This window comes from Struthio camelus, chromosome 27, assembly GCF_040807025.1.
Source record: "Struthio camelus isolate bStrCam1 chromosome 27, bStrCam1.hap1, whole genome shotgun sequence".
Taxonomy (NCBI): domain Eukaryota; kingdom Metazoa; phylum Chordata; class Aves; order Struthioniformes; family Struthionidae; genus Struthio; species Struthio camelus.
The window spans coordinates 424,859-445,262 of record NC_090968.1 but is presented as its reverse complement, the minus strand read 5'-3'; the positions used below and the strand labels follow the sequence as shown (position 1 = coordinate 445,262).

The following is a 20,404-nucleotide window of genomic DNA, read 5'->3' as shown; positions in this document are numbered from 1 at the left end:
CGTCCGGTAGAACTCAGGCTTGTTCTGAGAGTTGAATATCAACAACTGCAGGGTCACGGAACCACGGAATGGCGGAGGGTGGAAGGGACCTCTGGAGATGGTCAGGGTCAGCTAGAGCAGGTTGCTCAGGGCCGGGCCCTGTTGGGTTTTGAATACCTCCAGTGAGGGAGACTCCACAGCCTCTCTAGCATTTCTTTCTGCCACCACAGCATGGCAGCACCTCATGCCGGCCCAAGCCAAAGATCCTAGAGGCATAACTGAGTTCAGTCGGTCCAGAGAGTTGCCTCCCAGCAGTAGAGACAGAGAAACAATAGCAGTTGAGAAAAATGACTGACCCAACTGGGACAACCTAAGCTCACTTTTCAGCTGTGGCTGTAAATGCCTTCCCCTCGGGAATAGCAAAAGAGTAACATAATCTTTGTGGCCTATAGGTAACAAAATCAGAAATTGTTTCAGGTTTTCTCTTAAGCCGTTTCAACAAACCCTTTCTCAATTTTGTTCCCACCACAAAATTCACTGCTGTTTTAACAGTCCTGGAAGCTAGAAGGGCAAAGATGGCGACACAAACCAACGTCGTTTTTTCACCTAGAAGAACGGACAGCACATTTCTTTTGCCTTCGGTCCCATAAGGAGTACTGTGGATTAAACGCACGTGCCCTAATAGTCTGTGGATCATTTTGGTGGAGGAAAAGGGGGCTGCGTCCTTCAATTTGATCAGTAGCGCACTGCCCCGGTCTGGGCCAGGCCCCGGTAAGGTCTCCGCCTCCAGCCATTCCCCTGCAAAGGGAGCAAACCCCAACGGTCCCTCCATGGAGCTGACATCAAAGCAGCAGCTGGAGCCCAGCTGGCCGCATGGCCTCATCCCTCCTGGCCCAGCCGTGGGGCCCTGAGGGAGGCTGCTCGCCCTGCCCCACTGCCCCCCCGCACTGCCTGTCCACCCGGGCCCTATGCCAGCCCTGGTGCTGGCCAGTTGCCCAGGACCAGGGCAGCTCCAGCTCCCTGCCAGGGGGTGGGAGTGCGGGAGGAGCCAGGCCAGGAGCTGGGGGGAGAGGCCGGACCTGCTGCCTGGCTGGGGCTGGAGCCCTGGTGTGGAGGGAGGCGGGGAGGGCCGGGGACCAGGCAGCAGCTGCGGGGCTGTGCCTGCGCCTGCTGCACTGCCGGGCCCTGCGGTGTGGGGAGAGGAGTCAGGAGGCAGGGCAGCGTGGGGAGGACGGCAGGGCGGCAGGGCAGGGGCAGGAGGGCAGTGGGGGCTGCAGCGAGGGGTCGAGGCCCGTGTTTCTGCGGCACAGTAGCACTCACACCACAGCCCAAGCCCCCTTGAAAGCACAGCAGCACGGGGGAAGGGGTGGGTAGGGGCAGGGTGTCAGCTACCTCGTCAGCTTCCAAACTGTCCCTGGCCCCAGGGACACAAGGAAGCAGAGGACAGTGACACTCTGTGCCCCTTGTTCTTGTGTCAAGGAGATTCCCTGCCCCCAGACGGCCTGCAGCTCCCTCGTGCCAGCGCCTCCCTCCAGGACAGCGCCAGAGTCCCTGCCCTGCGGCTCCTCAGGCAGCTCCTGCTGCCCCCAGGACACACCAGCCTGCCCTTAGCTGACACACAGAGAAACAGACTTCTCGCTCGCTTATTCCTCCTTGCAAGCACACGGTTGTTGCTTTGCTGCTCTCCAGGGACGTTCCTGCTGCCCAAAGAGCCTTTCCCCAGGTGAGTGCATCGGCGCTGGCCTGCCCGGCCATTCCTGGAGCCTTCCCCTGTGTAGCGACCCGAGCTGGGGGTGCTGCTCTGCAGTGGGAGCGGACCGTGGTGCCCTGGGGCCACAGGGTGACTCCGCCCTGGCCGTGGTGGTCAGGGTGGGAAGCAGACCCCGCGGGACAGACAACCCCCTACCAAAGGGTAGGTGGCCATGGACGATGCTCTGAGCAATCGCAGGGCACTTCAAACAGCTCAGGCTGTGTTCAGGTGTGGCCCTAGATCAAGCCCATGGCTTTTCATTGAAGGTGACGTGAACCGCTCTCCAGGCTCCTTTCCCTGGGCCTCCGGGGTCCCCACTGCCTCTCGTGGGACTGTAGGGCTCTCACTGGCCTGCACATTCATTGGTTTAGGCCTTTACCTTTGGATGACTCCACCTGATTTTGTGAAGCTCCATTCACTGCCCACCCCGAGGCACGTGGTGCCCTTGGAGATGCCCTGTGCTCTCCTGGTGGCTCCATACTCCCTTGGAGAAGGATGGGAATCAGTCTCCAGCCCTGTCGTTTGGGAGATACCACTTGACCATTCACCACCTCCAGGAGCACTGGCTACCCACAAGCGAGAGCTGAATCCAGCCCTCCTTCCCTAACACATCATCCCATGGGCTCATCGCCTCGAGCCCATGGAGAACCCCCAAAAAGCAACAGGCCCCTTCAGGCTGAAAGCCCTTGAGCGCATTGTTGACTCCACCTTTGGAAGAAGAGCCCAACCTTCAAGCACTGCACTGAGGAAATCCCCATTTATTACAGAGAAGCCCGCTCTGACACAGTGATAGAAACAGTGTATCTGTCCCTGCCAGGAGTCCAGGCCTTGCCCCCGCCTCACCCTTACAGCCGGAAATGTCCCGCTAGAAGGCCCTATTCCCATCTCATGAGAAGACAGGACTCCTAGACAGGGCCAAGAAGGGAGTTACTTTCCTCATGCTTCAGGGACTGATTTAGAGGAGGTAAACAATACATTGAGAAGGCCCTGGCATGAAGCGGGATTCCGTTCCATCCCGTGCACTCCACACACTCTCAGGAGGGGGGATTCCCCTGTCCCCAGTTTTGGTGAGCACAAAATGGCTGTCTGCATGCCAGCTCCTTGTCTAAGCTCCCACTGTAATCAGTGGAGGTGGAGGGAGGGAGGGAGGGAGGAGGGGAATCCGCCCTGCACACACCAACACCTTTGAACTTCTGAAGGGACAGCGGTGGGCCAAGACGCGTGCAAGCGCCTGCTTGCTCTGATAGAGCAACTATGAGACCCAAACCCTGCCAGAGCATCAGCTGGCCGTGTGATAATCAGTGTCAGCCTTGCCTGCAGTGGCTGTCAGGTTCACAGAATCACACAGAAGCACGCAATGGCCAAGCCTGGAAGGGACCTCTGGAGATCATCTAGTCCAACCCCCCTGCTCAAGCCGGGTCCTCTAGAGCATGTTGCCCAGGACCGCGTCCAGGCCGGTTTTGAAAATCTCCAGCGAAGGAGACTCCACAAGCTCTCCGGGCAACCTCTGCCAGTGCTCCGTCACCCTCACAGGCCTCAAAAGTTTCTTTTGAGGGAATCTGATGTTACAGGGGGTGTTGATTTAGCACAATGATTCAGCAATGCCCTGAGAGCACAATTCAAGTGTATCACAGTACAAGTGTGAACAACATCTAGCTAGACAGTTCAAGCACAATACCAATCACAATACCAATGTGGTTGCCATTTCCAGTCTCAGACACGCTCAGCGTCACAACGCTGGTCAGGTCTGTGTGCAACAGCTGCGGTTAGTGAGCTGCATCCTACACTGTCCTTGCGATTCATGGGGCACCTTGCCCTCTGAGCCTTCTCCCATTGTAGGCGTTGTTGGTCAGTCACAGTAGGCTCTCGCAGGAATGACCGCTTACTGCAAAAAAATACCTGTCACCTGAGCCTGTGCTGTGGACAAACTGGTGTCCAGGCTGGCTTCAATAAGCTTACGGCTAGGAGGAAGGAGAGCTCGGGCGTTAAGCATGAAAACTAAGGGTGGCTGCCAAACAGCACAGGCACAGCTTGTCTCCCTGAGGCTTAGTGATCTGTCCCCCGCAGATTCCCAGGCCCAAAGCGCAGCGGATCAGCAAGGCTGGACTGATCGCTCCAGGACAACACTGCGAAAAGGGTGATTATAGCGCGTGAGGGGTCTGCCCGCTGGAGCACAGCCCCTGAGCTTCCCGCGAGACAATAGCTGTGGGTAGCTGGCATCAGCGGGAAGCTCCTCTCTCTCAGCTAGCTGATAGGGGGAGTGGGTGTTGGCGTGCTCTTTCTCGGTATGCTGTTGGTTGGGGAGCACGTCCGAGAACTGAACCTGCAGTGTCTCTGATCTGCATGCAAGATGTGAGAGAGAGGCAGCATACCCGCCATGCGATGCATCAGCTATGGCCCACTCCAAGCTATCTCCCTGGGAAGCACACAGTGCAGGGGCCCCTATGGGATCTCCTTGTACTTGAGATGGCCTTGTTAGCAATTCTGCTAGTAGATCTGCGCTTCTGTTAGTGTTCATCATTCTGCCAGTAGATCTGATACCCGCCCATTAGTGAAGAGCCATGACATGAGTCTAAGCATGCCCCTACCGGGCTGTGCTCTGGGCAACGTGTGGGCTCCAGGTGCGACGCCTGTCCCTGCTGCCCTGCTGGCTCCTGCCGGCGCCCTGTGCCACTGACCGCTAGACCCCAACAAGGCAGGCCGGCTCAGAGGACACAGGGAGTGACTGGCCACAACTGTTGCACAGAAAGCTGGCTTGCTCTCCGTGCAAAGGGGACTGGAGGCTGGCCTCTGTTTCAGAGGAACGGCTTGGGAGCTGTGGGCCAAGCAAGGCCACCATCCCCATGGCGGGAAATGAGTCTGCCATGCATTGGGAAAGGCGTCTGCCTGTCTGCCCCTGCTGCCACAGGGTCCCCAGTGGTTGGGCTCTAGCGCAGAGCCCTTTTGGGCCAGGCCAGCTGGCATCTTGCAGCAGAGGCTGTGGGGATGAAGGGCTTCCCCAGGGCTTTCTCCTCCCATCTCCAGCCCTGGGCTTTAGGCCTCCGTGCCCGGGGAGGAGGCTGGGGGAGCACAAGAGGCGGGTGCCTGCCGGGGGGCACTGGCCACCCCTGGCCAGCGCTCTCGGGGGCCCTTTGTGACGGCCCTTTGTGATGGCCCCAACCTCTTGTGACAGCGCAGCGCTGCTGCATTGCCTCGGGCGGCTGCAGAGTCTCGCCCAGCTGCCTGGTGGTCAGACTCGTGCCAAGCTCGGGTGTGAGGCGCGGGGGGTCGAGCAAGGCTTTTGGGGCTGGTGCTGGGCTCGTGCTCTGGGGCTGGCAGCAGACCTTGGTACCGCTCGCCAGAGGCACCGCTGCCTGTGCCTCCTCGTGCCCTGCCTGGCAGAGGCGGCTGGGCTCCCACGGGGCGTGCTTGCAGAGTGGAGGTGAGCTGCGTGGGGGACGTCCAGCACGGGCTGGACCGGGTCGGGCCGGGCGGTGGGGGCGGTGGGACTCGGGGAACTGCCAGCGCCACAGCCCGAGTGTGCCTGCCCGTGGGCCAGGGCTGTACATGTGTGCCTGGCACACGTGGACTGTGGGGGAGCAGGGTGGCTGCTTCCAGCTGTGCACAAGGACATCGTTTGGAGCACACGCAATATGGGTCTGTAAGTGTGCACGAGTGTTTATGTGTGTATATGCCGGGAAGGGTAGTGACCACGTGAGCGTCCCTGTGTGCCCGAGCACACGGGCTGTAGCCCCCTCACACCGTGCTGCCTCCCAGCGCACAGCCCAAGCCATGGAGGTGGCGGATGTGAAGCTGGCCCTGCAGCGGGTACAGGCGCAGAAGCAGGAGCTGCTGAATCTCCTGGAGGCGCTGGAGAAGGACTATGAGGCGCTGCAGGGCACAAACGCCCGCCTGACCAAGCAGGTGGCCAGGTGGGGTGATCGCGACGTGGCTGGGCGCGGGAATGCAGGAGGCTGGGGAGGTGTGCGGAGGTTGGCGGAGGAAGGGCAGGCAGGTGGGAGGGCCTGTGCCGGTGCGTGTGGTGTGATGGCACCCCGTTGCTGCAGGCAGCAGAGGCGCAGGAGAGGGGCGGAGGAGCTGGAAGGGCTGCTGGCCGAGCACAGCAGGCTGCTGGAGCAGCTGAATGAAAGCAAGGAGGAGAGGGGCCATTGCAAGGAGCTGCTGCGGTGCCTGGTAGGCGTGGAGTGGCCTTGGTGCGCGGGGCTGGTGGTGCCCCCGCTGAAGGCCTGCTCTGTGCCCCCTCTGCTTGGCTCTGAAGCCCTGCTCTGCCCCCTTCCCCATGCAGCAGGAGGAGAAGCAGGAGCTGCAGGCTGCTGCCCAGGAGCTGGCGCGGGAGAACTGTGCCCTCAGGCAGCGGTGCTGCAGCAGCCAGCAGGAGCTGCAGGTGATGGAGGAGCTGCTGCCCCAGCTGGAGGTGAGCGGAGCCAGGGGCCTCTGGCTGCCCGCTGGTGCCTGCAGAGCTGGGTACAGAGGGGAGGCGCGTGCGAGGGACAGTGGCAGAGTGGGAGCTGGGGGCCGAGGGCAGCCGGGAGGGCGGAGGGCCTGGGACCCGCTGCCAGGAGCAGATCTCACAGGAGAGAGCCCGTGCCCTGCTGAGTGCTCCTCTTCCTCTCCTCTGCCGCAGGAGCGCTTGCAGGCAGCCAAGGAGGAGAGGCGCATGAGGCTGCAGGAGCTCGACGAGGTACAGGGGAGAGGGAGAGCTGCGCTGGCAGCAGTGGGGTGCCAGTGCTGGTGGGGTGCCAGTGCTGGCATCGGTGCACCCCTCAGCCTTGGCCAGCAGTGGGCCTGGGGAGGGCACTAGCCCCAGGGGCCGTGACTCCCCTTTGGCTGGCCTTGTCTGTGGCCAGCCCTCCCGGGGCCCTGGGGCGGGGCAGTTGCGAGGGGGCCGAGCCCTGGGGCTGGAGGCGGAGGGGGCTGCCCAGCTGCCAGCTCCACTGGTGGCATTGCATTGTGTGCCCTGTGAGTTGCAGGAGCAGCAGCGCTCGGCCCAGCTGAAGCAGCAGCTGCGTGAGCAGGAGAAGCGGGCAAAGGTAGTGCCAAAGGGGCGAGGGCAGAGGGTGGTGGGCGCCCACTGGCCGGGGGCTTTGGAGGAGGCTGCAGCAGGCACGTGGACCGGGCCCCTTCTGTCTGCCAGGTGCTGCGGGCTGAACTGAGGCCACTTCGAGAGGAAGTGGAGGAGCTGGAGCTGGAAAATGCCTAGTGAGTGGGCACCGGGGACACCTCTCCCCACAGGCGCATGCAGCAGCTCTGTGCTGCAGCTGGAGGGCCAGAGGACGCCAGTGCCGGCCTCGGGGAGGGGATGCAGGGGCTCTGTGCAGCATGTGGCGGGACAGGAGACCCCGATGGCTGCTGTGGGGCAGCAGTATGTTGCGACGGGCAGCCCCAGCGGCCATGGAGGTCAGCGCTCGCCCAAGCAAGCTCTGTTGCCTGCAGCAAGCAGCAGATGGAGCAGGAGCCCGAGGTGGAGGGGTCTGTGCTGCCGGAGCTGCTGGAAGCGAAGCTGGTAAGGGGGAGAGGCAGCGCCAAAGCCTGCAGGAGCTGGCAGGGTCTTGCTGGGGAGAGGGGCGCCATGCAGCCCCGTGTGGGTCCCACAAGTGTCCCCGCTCTGTGTTGGCCTGCAGGAGAGGCAGGAGCTGGCAAAGAGATGCGGCATGGCTACGTGGCTGCAGTGAGTTGCCCCTGGGGTCCCTGATGCCCTGCGGCTCACGTGTGGGCTGCTGTGCAGCGAGCGGGCTGCGGCCTGGCGGGTCCTGCTCACTGGCTGTGGGCTTTGCAGCTGGGAATCACGCCCCGGCAGCGCATTCCTTGCGCCAAGCTTTCTTCTTTCTGGGCTCCTGGCGGCTCTTCTGCAACCCTCCACCAGGGAGCGACGAGCAGTGCGTGTTGGGGGGTGGGGGTGCAGACGGTGGGGCTGGCTGAAGGGGCCCGCGTGGCCCAGCGGTGGGTGCAGGGCAGGAGAGGGTTGGGATGCACCTGCCCTGCGCCCTCTCCCATGCCTGCGCTGTGCCCCAGGAGACTCTGCATGCTCTTCATCTGCCTGGAGCTGGTCGTCGGCTTCGTGCTGGGCGCCGTGGTGCTCTACGCTTCCCAGTATGACCAGGAGTTCCTCTACCGGCTGCTGCTGTGGCTGCTACCCGAGCAGAGCTATGCTCACCTGGTGTACGTGCTGGGAGAGACCCTGAGCCTGTGGAGTGAGGGGCTGCTGCCTTCCTGACAGCCGTCGCCCAGCCCCGCGTCTCCGTAGGTCTCGGCCTCGTGGAGCCTGCTGGGTGCCCGCTGAATAAGACGTCCTCGGAGACCACTTTGGTGTGGTCGAGTGTGCTTTGTGCGCACGCAGAGAGAGGCCCTTGGAGCCCCAGAGTCTTTTCACATGGTGGCCTTTGTGGGCAGGGGGTGATTTGAGGTGGTTGTTGGGGGGGGGGGGGGGTTCAGGGTTTCCTTCCTTTGGTGTACTCGGTGTACTTTCCAAGGCCTGGGGTTGTCTTGTCCCAGGGTGTTGAGCAGGCAAAGGCGTCCGAGCCTGGAGACGGCGTGTGAATCGAGCAGACGTTGTGGACTCGTGAGGGCCACCGTGCCCCGCCATGGTCTTTGCACTTGGCAGTGTCCCTGAAAGCGGAGCCCAGGTCCTTGCCCTTCAGCTCATGCACCACTTTGGCCAGCACCAGCATGCTCTTGCTGACCATCTCCAGACAGGGGATGTCCTCCAGGCCCCTCATCAGCACCACCACAATCACCCCCTTTTACTTCCTCAGCCGCAAGGCCGAAGACACACAGGAGCTTCTCATTACCTGGGCCTCCCCTTCCTTCTCTTCAGCAGCCCAGGCCCGGGGCCCTGCAGCGCCAGGTGCCACTGCCCTCCCCACCGCCGCCCGAGGCCGGTCCCCCGCAGACCCGCACGTCACAGCTCCGAGCTCTCTGCTCTCTCCACACGCGGCCTCGCGGGCGGCTCCGGCTCCTGCCCTCGCCCCAGCAGCGTGAGGCCGGCCCCGGGGCAGTGGGAGTTGTCCTCCAGCGGAGCCTCCGCCAGGAAAGGCTGCTGCCGCTGGGCCCCGCTCTGCTGGGCTCCCCTGTGGGAGTCGCTGGAAGGGAACTGGCCCCCGAAACCTGAGCTGGGCGCGGGAGCTGTTTGCCACCCTCCGGGGGAAACGGAGTGGTGCTTTCAGCCAGTGTTGTAGCGCGACAGGGGCAGAAAGGCCTGGAGCTGTGAGAGCTCCCATCCCCATAACAGTTTCCTTTCGAGGTATTTGATGCTACATGGGATGTCTGATTTAGCAGAGCGATACAGCAACAGTCTGAAACCACAATGCCAGTGTACACTTCACAAACTCTAGCAGTTGCATTATACAGTTCCATCACAACACCAATGTGATCCCCTTTACCCATTACTATCATGGGCTCACTGTCACAACGCTGGGCCTCCCCAGTTGCCAGGAAGGAATACGTGGGTTGAAGCCAGCTCAAGCCCGTTGCTCTCCTTTGCATCAAGAACTTTTTCAAACCCTTTACAGGTTAGGGCCCGTTTTCTTCCCTTTGTTTCCAATGTTCCTCGACACAAATGTCCTTAATTCCTTTCGCCCAGGCCCTTGCTTAAACCCAAATGGTAAAGACAGAGCAAAACCCTCTGCTCGAGGTGTGCATTGCTGCTGGAGACGGAGCTAGCTAAGCAGGGGTTCACGTTTCCTTGCTTCTGCCTTCTGTGCATCAGTGTTTCCTGGCTATGGCTGCTTTAGGAAAGCCAAGACTCCCCTGTTCCCTTCTGAATCACGAGGAGAAAATGGGTCTTGCCCTGTGTGATCAAACAGCTTCTAACGCACCAAGTGTTTGGTAAAGAAGGACAGAACAACAGTCTCTCTGGTCAAGAGTGGGTATTGTTACTTAACCCTCTTCTCCTCGGGCTGACCTTTGTAGTGTCTCTGGCTGTTTGCAGTAATGGTGAGTGACAAATTCTGTGTGCACCTTTGGGTGCCCTGGTCTTAAATTAATGCAGACTTTAGGCAAGACTCTTAAATAATCCCTTTGTAACTGTTTGGGGGGGGTGTGCATGGTATTTTGTTTGTTTGTTTATGATGGCAGAGTTTCCAAAGCAAGTAAGCAAATTGCACCTTTTCGGGACAAGCCAAGTTCCCTTGTTTAGATCAGGTTCGTGTCTTCTCTGGAGCTTCTCTAGAAAGCTGAAGGCATGGAACTGTTGCAGGTGTCCTGAATTGTCCCCTGCAGGGAGGTCAGGTGTAATTGGATTGCTGGCAAACAATTTTCTTCTCTAGCCAGCAGTTTGTCAGAATGTCATGTGCACACATTTGCTATTGTCCCCATGAGCTGGGTTTTTTTCCTCTTTTCACTGTTTGTTATTTACGTGGTAGTTGACAAGTACTTTTTTCACATGTCTGTGCCATTGTTATGCAAAGCTATGAGTTTTGTAATTATTTTGGGGTAGATCCTGGAATCTGAGGAAAGGCTGTTGGGTGGTACAAAATGACAAGCTCTGCTTGTGAGGCAGGAGCAGCATCCCTTCTTGCAAAATGACTAACTTGGTCCAGTGTGGAGTCTTGCAGTTAAAGCCCCAGCAGATGCCGTGCTCCAGTCCTCGTCAACTTTCACATGATAGTCAGAAGGCCTCTTTGTCCGAGTTGACGCTTCCTACTCAGCCAGTGCGTATGAGGAATCTGTCTGCGTTGTCCCTCATAACCTGAGAGCCCCATACATCTAATGGTGCTTGAAAGCTGACTCGTGGTTTTTCTCCGAACACTTTCCCATCTGTCAGTGCAGACATCAATGTGGTGATGCTTGGGGCCCACTGCGAAATGATCTGGTCAGGTACAGAGTCTCTTATCACCATACTGGCTTGGGTGCCTTTAAAGCACAATGAGCATGGGCTACCCTGAGTGTTGGTTGTAGGTCTCTCCCAGGAAAAGGCGGATCTGTGTGTCACGTTGTGATCTCTCAAATTTACAGGACAGCGTACTTTGTGAAACCAACTTTAGTCTTATGAGCTTATTAGGTAAAAAAGAAAAAAAAACCCAAAAGCAAAGAAAGAGTGAATCCTTTCTGTGCAGACTAGCCTAAGTCATTAATTCTGTAGTTACTTAATTAGCTAGTTCACTGATTTGTTAACTCGATGATTCATTAATTCACATGCTTATGAGCAAGGCAGTTACCTAACCGACAGTGAGAGTGCTCATCCTTCCTCCGTCACGATGCGGGCATGCCCTGAATTGCACCAGGATGCACAAGAGCCTCAGCAGTGCGGCTGCTGCTGCATCCGCTTCCAAGGCTGCTTGAGTGAGCCGATGTATTTGGACCTTCCGGCTTGGCAGTTCAATCCCTGCCATGCCTATTGGTTGTTTTGGTTCCTGAGCAAGGATTTACTTAATTCCAAAGCACTTGGGTCTTATGTGGTGTTAACAAGCAGTTCCTTAAAAACCTGCAAGGATAGCAGACCTCATCCTTTTTGTCCTTGAGGATGGGGCGTATGGGTTGCTCTCCCTTTAGCCTCATGGTGCTGCTCCCAGCCTATGTCAGGCCGTAGCATGAGCCCTCCTTGCAGGGTCTTGGATGCCTGGGTTGTGCCAACTCCCCAGTATATTCAGAGCCAAAGCTTTGCTGTGAAGTACGTGGTGGCCCCTGGCACAAAGGAACTGCCTTTAGAGAGCAATCAGTAAAGCTAGGCTTTTGACCTGAGGGCAGACTGTCGGGGAGGGGCTTCCTAGTAGCAGCCTGACAGCTGAAGCGGAAGCGTGCTGTCCACGGAGGGCATTGCGTTCTTCCAAGAGCTTTGTAACTCTCCTCCTGGCACCTCCCACTGTTAGAGCTTCCAAATTATTGCAGCTCTGCAGCGTTAGCAAGCATTTCTGCATGTGTTAGCTGGCGTAACACAAATCTCTAGCTAACCTGGCTTCCTTAGATGTCTTTGCCATTGATGCCGAGGTGGGGAAGACGATTACACCAACAGCTTTCCAGAGCAGGAGCAGCGGGGTCCACTGGGTCAAACGAGCTGTTGGTTCACACTGGTACTCTCTTGGGCAGTGTTGAACAGCAGCTGTCTAGGAAGGAGGATCAGAAGAGGGCACTATATACTGATGTTTTCTTTTTTTTTCCTCCGAGCATTCTTCCAGCAGGCTGTGGCCTGGGAGCTTCCCCTGCCAGAGGCAGTAGCCCAAGGGCCTTTCCTGTATTTGTGCTTGCAGAGGGGCACCCACTCAGGCACACCGTGAATCTGTGGAAGGGCCTAATGCGGTTCCTTGCCTGATTCTCTGTCCCTTTTCTTCTTGCATTTGCTTTCCTCCTTTTGACCTCGGCAAAGCAAGGAGCACGTGCTTTCATGGAGCGCTCTGCTTGACTGGCTGGGTCTCCCTGGCCAATAACCACTAGGTCACAGCCTGTCATTTGTGCATGTAAAGTTAAGGTTTGGGTGTTTTGGCCCCCTAGATGCTTTACTTCCCCTGCAGTGAATATCCTCTGATGCTTTATTGCGCAGCCATTCGGTGTCCTTTGATCCTTCTGCAGCTCTTTTGGCCCAAAACAGGGAGATGAATGAGTGGGGTGCTTTTTTGCTTTGGTTTTGTTTTAAGCAGCCACTCTCTGCCGGAAGAAGGGAAGGCGCAAAGACATCAGAAGGCGGCGCTACAAAGGAGGCGTTACAAAGACATCTCTGTTCCGGAGTGGGTTGTTCCGCCCGGAAAAGGGAACTGGACCTCCTCCTCATGAGGCCTTAATCTGTACTACTGAGCCTAAGCTCTTAGAGAAAGCCCACAGGCATCTCGTCCTGTTCTTGATGTACCAGCTGAGAGGGCAAGTGGGCTGGGAAACCGAGAGAGAGGAAAGTTCTCCCTCTGTTTTGCATTCATTTGGAAATTCCACAGTGACTGAATGGAAGCGGCTGTGGGTTTTTTCTGGGCAAGTAGGCAGATTGTGTCTCCAGAGACAAACCCGTGTCATTTCACACGGGTGAGAGGAACTCCTGAACAGTAACAGATGCCTTGCCGAAATGAGAGAAGTGGGGCAGTTCTGTAGCTGTGAAGTGTCCGGGGCAGGGCCCGGGGGGGTTTGTAGCTCCCCCATGTTTGGTGGGTGGGATCAGGGCTGGAAGCTCACAGGGCAGAGCTGTGTTGTCTGCCTGGATTTCTGATACCTGCTTGCCAGCAGAAGCTGTGCAGTTCCTCTTGGGCAAGGGACGGCAGCCAATGGCTTTGTAATGTCTTTAGGGGAGGAAGGTGTTTAACCCTGTGACCTGTTAAAACAGGAGTTGTTTTGAGGGGCAGCTTTTCCTCAGGGGCTTGCAAGCTGTTGTTAGTGAAGGCGATGTGGTTTTGCTGGGTTGTCCTGTCTTGCCCCCATTCAGGAGGGGGGTGGGCAAAACCATGCTGCCCCCAAAGTGGCAGGTATGGGGTGTTCCTCAGATGAACTTTGTCACCTGAAAGACTTGGCAGCTGGGATGCTTAAGCGTATTTCTGCTGCTTTCTCCTAGGATTCCTTTTCAGTGGCATGTTTTTCGGGTGCGAGTCAAGGGTCTTCCTTCTGCAGGAAGATGGTGTGGGAAACAACGCCGCAGCAGCTGTGGGGAGACATGCCCTGTGAGGGTAACACTGTGATCACCTCCTGCTGAGGAACTCTCGTGTTAATTATGTTTCTGACGCCTTCTTCCAAAAAGCAGCCAGCACTCCGATTTTCCTCTATCGGCTGCAACGTAGGGATTAAGCTTTTTTCTTCTTGTCCTGCCTGTGCAGACAGTTCCTCTCTTAGGAGTTAGCTACTGCACCTAAAGTGCAAGCCCATGAGCTTGCTGTGCCCCAGCTGGTGGGGAGTGGGGGAGCTAGCCTCCTGCCAGGCTAGCTATCTGAAACCATCCTAATACTCTCCTCTAACATTAACTACCCTCCAGCAAGAATTACTATGGCCTAAGGATAACTACGAACAGTAACTCTAACTAACTCTAACTATAAGTAATAATGCTAATGGTAACTATATGATAACTATAATAACTGCCCTAAGTATAGCCAGGCAGACTAGCTGTCTCCTACCCTTAGAGAAATTACAATGACCTAAGGATACTCCAACTGCTCTAAGAATACTGTAAGTAACTACACGCTAAGACTATGATAACCAACTCTACGCTAGCTATCCTAACAGCATCCTATCACTGTAACTACCCTACATTCTCAAAAGAGCCTTGGCAGGAGCGGTGGGATCCGTTTGCAGGCTGTGTTCTCCATCGTGCCGTGGAGGTGGAGGGGAGCCCTGGGAGGGAGGTGCCCCTGCGGCCAGCCGTGTCTCTGGGAAGGACCATTTGGCCAGGTTGCGAGGGGGGCTGCCCTTGCCTCTGTTGAGCAGAGGAACTCGGATGCTTTCCCGATTCAGTGCCAAGAGTGGGGAAGGGGGGAGGTGTAGAGCTGTTGCTGTGGATGCGCCGCCTCTGCTGTTCTAGTGAGTCCCTTGTTGCCGGCAAGAGTGCTGAAAAGTCTGTGAGAGATGGGCGAGCATTTACGAGACACCACACAGCCCCTGAGCTGAGCTTCCCTGGTGAAGAGAAGGGCTGAGGAGCCCCGTGGCAGGGAGAGGGAGAGCCACTGGAGAGCACTCTGCAAACATGGAACTTATTCTCCAGCTCCTTATTCTCCTGCTTCAGCATCCCTCTGCTGCCTATAAGGCACTGGGAGAAACACGGGTGAGGTGCTTGTGCTGCAGCTTTGCCTAAGAAAGAATAACCTGCCGCTGCAGTTAGTTCTTTTGGTTCAAGCAAAAGAAAGGAAGCTCAGTGGGGCTAATGTGCTGATGTGTCCTGAGGGCTCCAGAGCTTTGTGTGGTTGTTTCCAGAAGGAATTTTGGCACTTCAAAATAAAGTTTCTTGAATTAGGCGTGATCTCAAGATTGCAAAGGCAAGTCCTCAGCAGTGAGAAATGGTAGAGACTGGAAGTCTCTCCTGCTCTGGCGAGGTGCTCTGGGACTCGGAACGTGTGGGAAGCGGAAGGGCAGGGGTCATTGGCGTAGAGCAGGGGAAGGGCTGACTGGGAGTCCAAACTCCTGGGTTCTCTCCCAGCTCCAGCGCACTGCAGGCAGGCAAGTGTGGGGACGGTCATTTCTCCCCTCTGGGCCTCAGCCAGTCCCTGGGTGTTCACTGTCGGCCCAGCGCAGTTCTGCTGCTCCGTGTCTGCTTACCGATGTGCCCGTGGACACTGCGTACCCAGCTGCTCAGCTGGGAGAGGTAAGGGAGCCTCTGCAGGACGCCACTGGTAAGGAGTCAGACTTTTTTTGCTGGCAAGGACAAGCTTTGTCTCTTTTTAAGCGTTTCTTTTCCCCCTCTGTAATCCCGATGCTGGCTCAAAAGACGTATGTCATGGTATAGAAGGGAAGCAAATCTCCTCTCTGATTGCAGGTGTGCCTGTAGGTGAAGCTTCCCCAGCATCTCAGCTGGACGAGGTTTTGGCGCCTCTGCGGAATCCTGCGGGTGAGTAGGCAATACTTTTTTCCTGGAAGAACAAGCTTGTGTTATTATTTAATTTCTCACTGCACTCCTGTTATCACTCTCGTGACTCCAGAGAAATATATCTCGATAGACAAGTGAGGGAAATCTCATCTCGGCATGGTGTTGCCTGGTGCTGGCTAAGGGAAAAGCCTGAGGACGGGAGTTTGCCCCAAATCCTCTCTGACTCACGCTGACAGGGAGCCATAGGACATCAGAGACCAGTCCTGAAAGCTAGTTGCGCACAAGTGTTCTCTGGAAGAGCTGCGAGAGGAGGAAGGGGAGATGCCGCCTGTGTTTTAGGGAAGCCGGAGCACACAGTGGCTGCTGGGTTGGCGAGTCTAACCGGCACCACTTCAGCTGGAGCTGTGCCTTTGTGCAGCCAAGGACCCCAGAGTCCCTGGCTCAGAAAGCAGGAGCACAAGAGAGCCTGCCTCCGTCAGCCTGGGCTTAGGGTGCTGCGCTGGGAGTGCCTCCCTTTGTATCGAGCTGGGAGTTCCCGTTGTTCCTACCAAAACCTAGCCAAGGTTGCAGTCCCAGGGTTTGCTTTCAGGCAGAGATGTTAACTCCTAAGTTAACATGTGGGAAAGCTGAAGGCCTCTGTGAGCTGGGAATAACATGCCCCCTGAGGCACAAGCATGGAGATGGGCTCACCTCAGTGAGCAGTTCCTCACCTCATTGCAGGGGGCCTGGGGAGAGAGGCCAGAGGCTGCATTGCTCAGCCCTGCCAACCCCCACAGCCACAGCTACGCTCACCACTGCTGCAGCCCGGTCCTCAGCAGCCATCGGACATGCGGAATGTGACACACCTCCCAGAAATGATTTTGCTCCTGCTTCAAAGAAGCTTCAAAGCAGGGTTGTCAGCCTGGAAGCCATGTCCTGGCAGGGCTAGCTCTGCCTCCAAGCTGAGGAGAGCTAGACAATTCAAGCCAGTCTTCTTGCATCCTGAGCTCTGGCAGCTCTCCAGCAGCTCACATCCCAGGTGCCTTAAGTGCGTTCAGGTGACGAGCTCCTTAGCCAGCAGCAGCACTGGTGAAAAACCCCAGGGCCAGCTTCTTACCTGGAAGGTGGCACCCGCTCCAACACCGTGGTTAGCACTGCACGCCAGCAACGCAAAGGGGAAGAAGTAAGGCACGCAAGGAGATTAAAAGCCCCTAGAGCAGGTGGGGTGAGAGCGAAAGGAGCAGAAACACGGAGGCAAGCCACTTTTCCAGCAGAGGGGAAGCTGAGAGGGTTCCTCCCCAGAAGTGTATGCTGGGGAGTTTTATGCCTCCCCGTTCTCCAGCCCAGACAGGGCCATTTGGGGAACAGCTGCAGGGGAGCTCAGGCATTTTGGTGGGAGGCCCACACACACACAAGGAGAGGGGCTCGGTGCACCTCAGGTCTGTGCGGAAAACCCACCACTTCCTTGCCTGCCAAGGGAGAGCAGAGGGTGACAGAAGGCAAGTGAGTCACGAGGGACCCCTTCACTCTCCTCAGCATTTGTCACGGCAACCAGCTGGATTGCACTGGTCTTTATACAAACCTGGCCCCGCAGTGTCCTGCCAAAGGTGCTTTCAGACAGCCATCTCCTAGAATAACTGCTGGGGGGACTGACAGACTTCCTCATCCGTGTGGGCCCTGCATCTGCCAGCGTCTAGTCCAACTCCTACTCCAAGCTTGCCCCGAGAGCCCTCCATCGCCTCATTAAGAACACCTGAACCAGTCTTTGCCCTAGCATTGCTACCTTCTCCCAAGGAGGCCACTACTCACAGTCAGCTGACTGCCAGACCTTGTACCGCTGAAGACAACCCTTGGAGGGCAGCAGTCCAGCCCGTTTTCCACTTCTTTCGGTCTTCTTACCTAGCCGCCATTGCCACAGGCTTCTCTGGCTGCTCTCGTCTCTGCTTCCTGGCCATCTTCCTCTCTCCTTCCTAACGCTGAGGCCATGCCTGCCTCTTGCTGGGCTGGGTACAGGCCTCGGGGCTGCCTGCCCTCCTCTTTCTGGGCAGCCGGGGACTCCCGGGTGAGCATTGCCTGCCGCTGCCAGGAGCAAAGGGGATCTGGCTGCAGCCCTGCACAGAGCAACCAGCCACATCCTCCACCTGCCCCTGCCGGGGCTCTGTCTCCTCCCTGGGGGCAGTGGGGCAGCAGCTGCGGCAGCTCCAGCCAGTTTCCTTCGGCATGGCGGAGCTGGGCAAGCAGCTCCCGCTGGCTTTGCTGCAGCTCCGGCTGGACCCATGGAGCGGCTGCTCATTCTGCCCAGCTTCCTTTTCCTCTGCCGCGGCTGAGTGCTCTGAGTCTGAGGAGAGCACAATGCATTCAGGGCTTCCCTCTGCCCAGGGCTTCCAGGACCCTACAAGGACACAACTGTCTGACGAGGAGTCACTGTCCTGGGGGTCGGCAGGAGCCAGCAACTCTCTCCAGGCTTCTCCTCCTGCTCGAGCTGCCCCATCATCAGAGCTTCGCCGCGGCTGCTGGGCAGACTGTGTGGCTGCGGCAAGCTCGTGGGGGATGGCGTACGAGGGGCCAGGAAGCTCCGTGAGCCCAGGGCTACTAGCTCGGGATGGGCTCTGGGCTGGCACAGGAGTCCGGGCCGTCCCTGCAGCAGCTGCCAGGCTCAATGAGGCTGAGGGGCTTCCTTCGTGCCGGCTGGGAGCACGGTAGCCATACATGGCCTGCTGGTCGTAGGTCTCCATGCTGCACGAGCAGCGGGCAAAGCTGATGAGCTCGTGGAGGAACTGCTCGGTGCGACTCAGCAGAAGCAGCTCTAAGTCCTCAGCAAAGGCCTGACTGTCCAGGTCGTACCTCCTCAGGTTTGTCAGGACAATGAGCTCCGTGACAGTTAGCAATGTCTGGTGGACTCCAAAGAGGACTCTCAGTTCCCGCTGCAGCCAGGGCAGCAGTCTCTGAATGCTGGCCGGGCTGCGGCAGAAGAAGTCTGCCGAGATGTCCTGGGGGTGGCCGCCATCGGGAGCCCTTTGCACGCGCATCCCTGTGCGGTACAGAGAGCGGCGGAAGTTCAGCATCTCCTCCTCCGTCGCTGCCGCATGCCCCTGAGGTCTCCTGTCAGCCCTGGCCTGCCTCTGTGGGGACAGCCTCTGGCGTGGCTCCAGCAGCCCTCCCTCTCTCTGCCTCTGCCTGGTGTGCCTCCGGGTCCCCTCCAGCCTGCTGCTGTTCTGCGGAGAGGGTCGCATCTGAGGAGAAGGGGAAGGCTGCTGCGGGTGAGCTGCAGGGTGACGGCGCCTCCGGATGGCAGGGCGGTGAGGAGCTCTCCGTTGCTGATGGCTGGCAACAGAACCATCTTCGGGGGGCCTGATGACATGCTCCTGGTAGTCATCTTCTGCCACCACTGTGTGCAGAATTGATCGGAAAGCCTGCTTGCACAGCGGGCATTCGGCCTTTGTTTTCGACCACCGGAACACACAACTAAAGCAAAACTTATGGAAGCAAGGTTTTATGTAGGCCACGTTGTCCAAGGTGTCCAGGCAGATGGGACACGTAGCGTCTGGAGCTGCAGGTCTTGGTGTTGTCTGCTGCAGAGGGCTGGGGGGAGCTGAGGGTAAGGAGCTGCCATCCGTTGCAGGTGCCTCAGCTGCTGATGCTGCACTCCGCTGCAGAAAGAGAGGCCGAGATCATTGCCCTTCCTGGGAAGACTGCGGAGGGCAGTGTGGAGGGCGGACTATGGTGCAGGCAGCGGTGCAGAAGAGCCATTGGCACAGAAACCCACACGAGGCTGCTTTCAGGATGAGAAGAAAGAACACAGGCACTGGTGCCTATCACCCAGGAAGGCCTCGGTGCCCTCCCATGACAGGGAGGTGTCATGGGTCAGTCTCCTCCTAACTCAGCAAGAGAGGAAGGAAAGACATTGAAAAATGTCCCGGCTCAGGAACTGCCTAGGAATTGCCGACATCTGCCTCCCTCCTTCCTCCGGAAAGGAAGAGGTCCCTCTTTGCACCAGTACCAGCCGCATCAGCAGAGCACAGGAGGCTGGGGGAGCATGCATTCAGACAGTTCTCAGAGCAACTCTTCCTTTACGAACTGGGAGCTGCCAGAAAGCTCAGGAACCAACATGCTGCCCCCGGGGAACGTGGGCATCCTTGCCATTCTTGGGCACCCTGCCCTTTCTCCTTGCCCTCTTCAAAAGCATGCCCTTGCTGCTTGGGACTCAGCACTTCCCAAAACCCCACTGACCACCTCTGCTTCCTTGCACAGCCCAGCCTGCAGCATAGTTCCAAGTGCAGCTCACCACAGCTGCAAGTGCACTCCGAGGAAGAGGCAACGAGGTCTCTCAGCACTCCTGGAGACCCCTGCAGCCTCTTGCTACACACACGGCACTGGCCACAGATGCACAGCATGCCTGTCAGCCAAGTGAGCCCAGCAGGAGTATGTGCCCTGCCGCCCAGCCAAATTGCAGCAGAAGTCCACAAGCCCTGCCCTGCCCCTGGCAGCTCTGACCCTCACCCTTTTCAAAGGATTGGTGGAGAGGTGACGAACCTTTTGGCGTTGGCGGCAGTGCGATGGCCCCTCTCAGCGCAAGAAGAGCAAGCCCCTTCCCTCTGCCTGTGTTGCCGCTCGTGGGGTGAGGGGCGAGGGTGGGTGGCACCTACCTCCATGGGCTCCTCTGCTGGGGGCCGTGCGGGTGGGGGAGCCAAACGTGCCTCACCTCCTCCAAGGGTTCAGGTGCGCTCTCTCTGGCGCGCTGTCAGCTTGAGGGCCTGTAGAGCACACGACTGTATGTGGCTGTAAAGGGAACAGGCTGCAGTTAGGGGAAAATCCTGCACGTGGCTTGGTAACTGCGACTGTATAAAGGCGGCCCCAGAACTTCAGAGAAGTCATCGTAGGTACCATAAAGGGAGGCAGAAGCAAGGCATGAATCTGTGGAATTAGCCAGCACTTAGGAAGAAGGAGGAGAAGCCTGGAGGAGAGGGCTCCTGGGGAGTGGGGGGAGGTAATGCCTAGCTGAGGCATGAATAGCTGAGGTGGGATATCCAGGACGGCCGAGAACTGTCTAAGGGCAGCCAGATGTGTTTCCTGCAGACCAGAGGGAGGTGGCAAGGACCTCCCCTTGAGCTCAGTGAATTCTGAGTGGTTCTGCTTTTTAAAGGAAGATCTACCTGCTTGCTCACTCTGAATACACTGTCTGTGCACCTCCCAAGACCAGGAAGCTTTTGAGCTTGCAGTGCGGCGTCACCTCCGTCCGGTAGAACTCAGGCTTGTTCTGAGAGTTGAATATCAAC

At 57.8% G+C, this 20,404-nt stretch overlaps 1 protein-coding gene across 1 annotated transcript; it reads right to left on the bottom strand.

The window, feature by feature from the left end:
- Nucleotides 1-2,615: 2,615 nt before the first annotated feature.
- Nucleotides 2,616-18,676, bottom strand: LOC138062423 (E3 ubiquitin-protein ligase Topors-like; the record flags this gene model as incomplete). Its single annotated transcript, XM_068920512.1, has 2 exons — nucleotides 2,616-2,634; nucleotides 17,652-18,676. Coding segments are annotated over 2 exons (1,044 nt in total), but the record flags the coding sequence as incomplete, so codon positions are not given.
- Nucleotides 18,677-20,404: the final 1,728 nt, after the last annotated feature.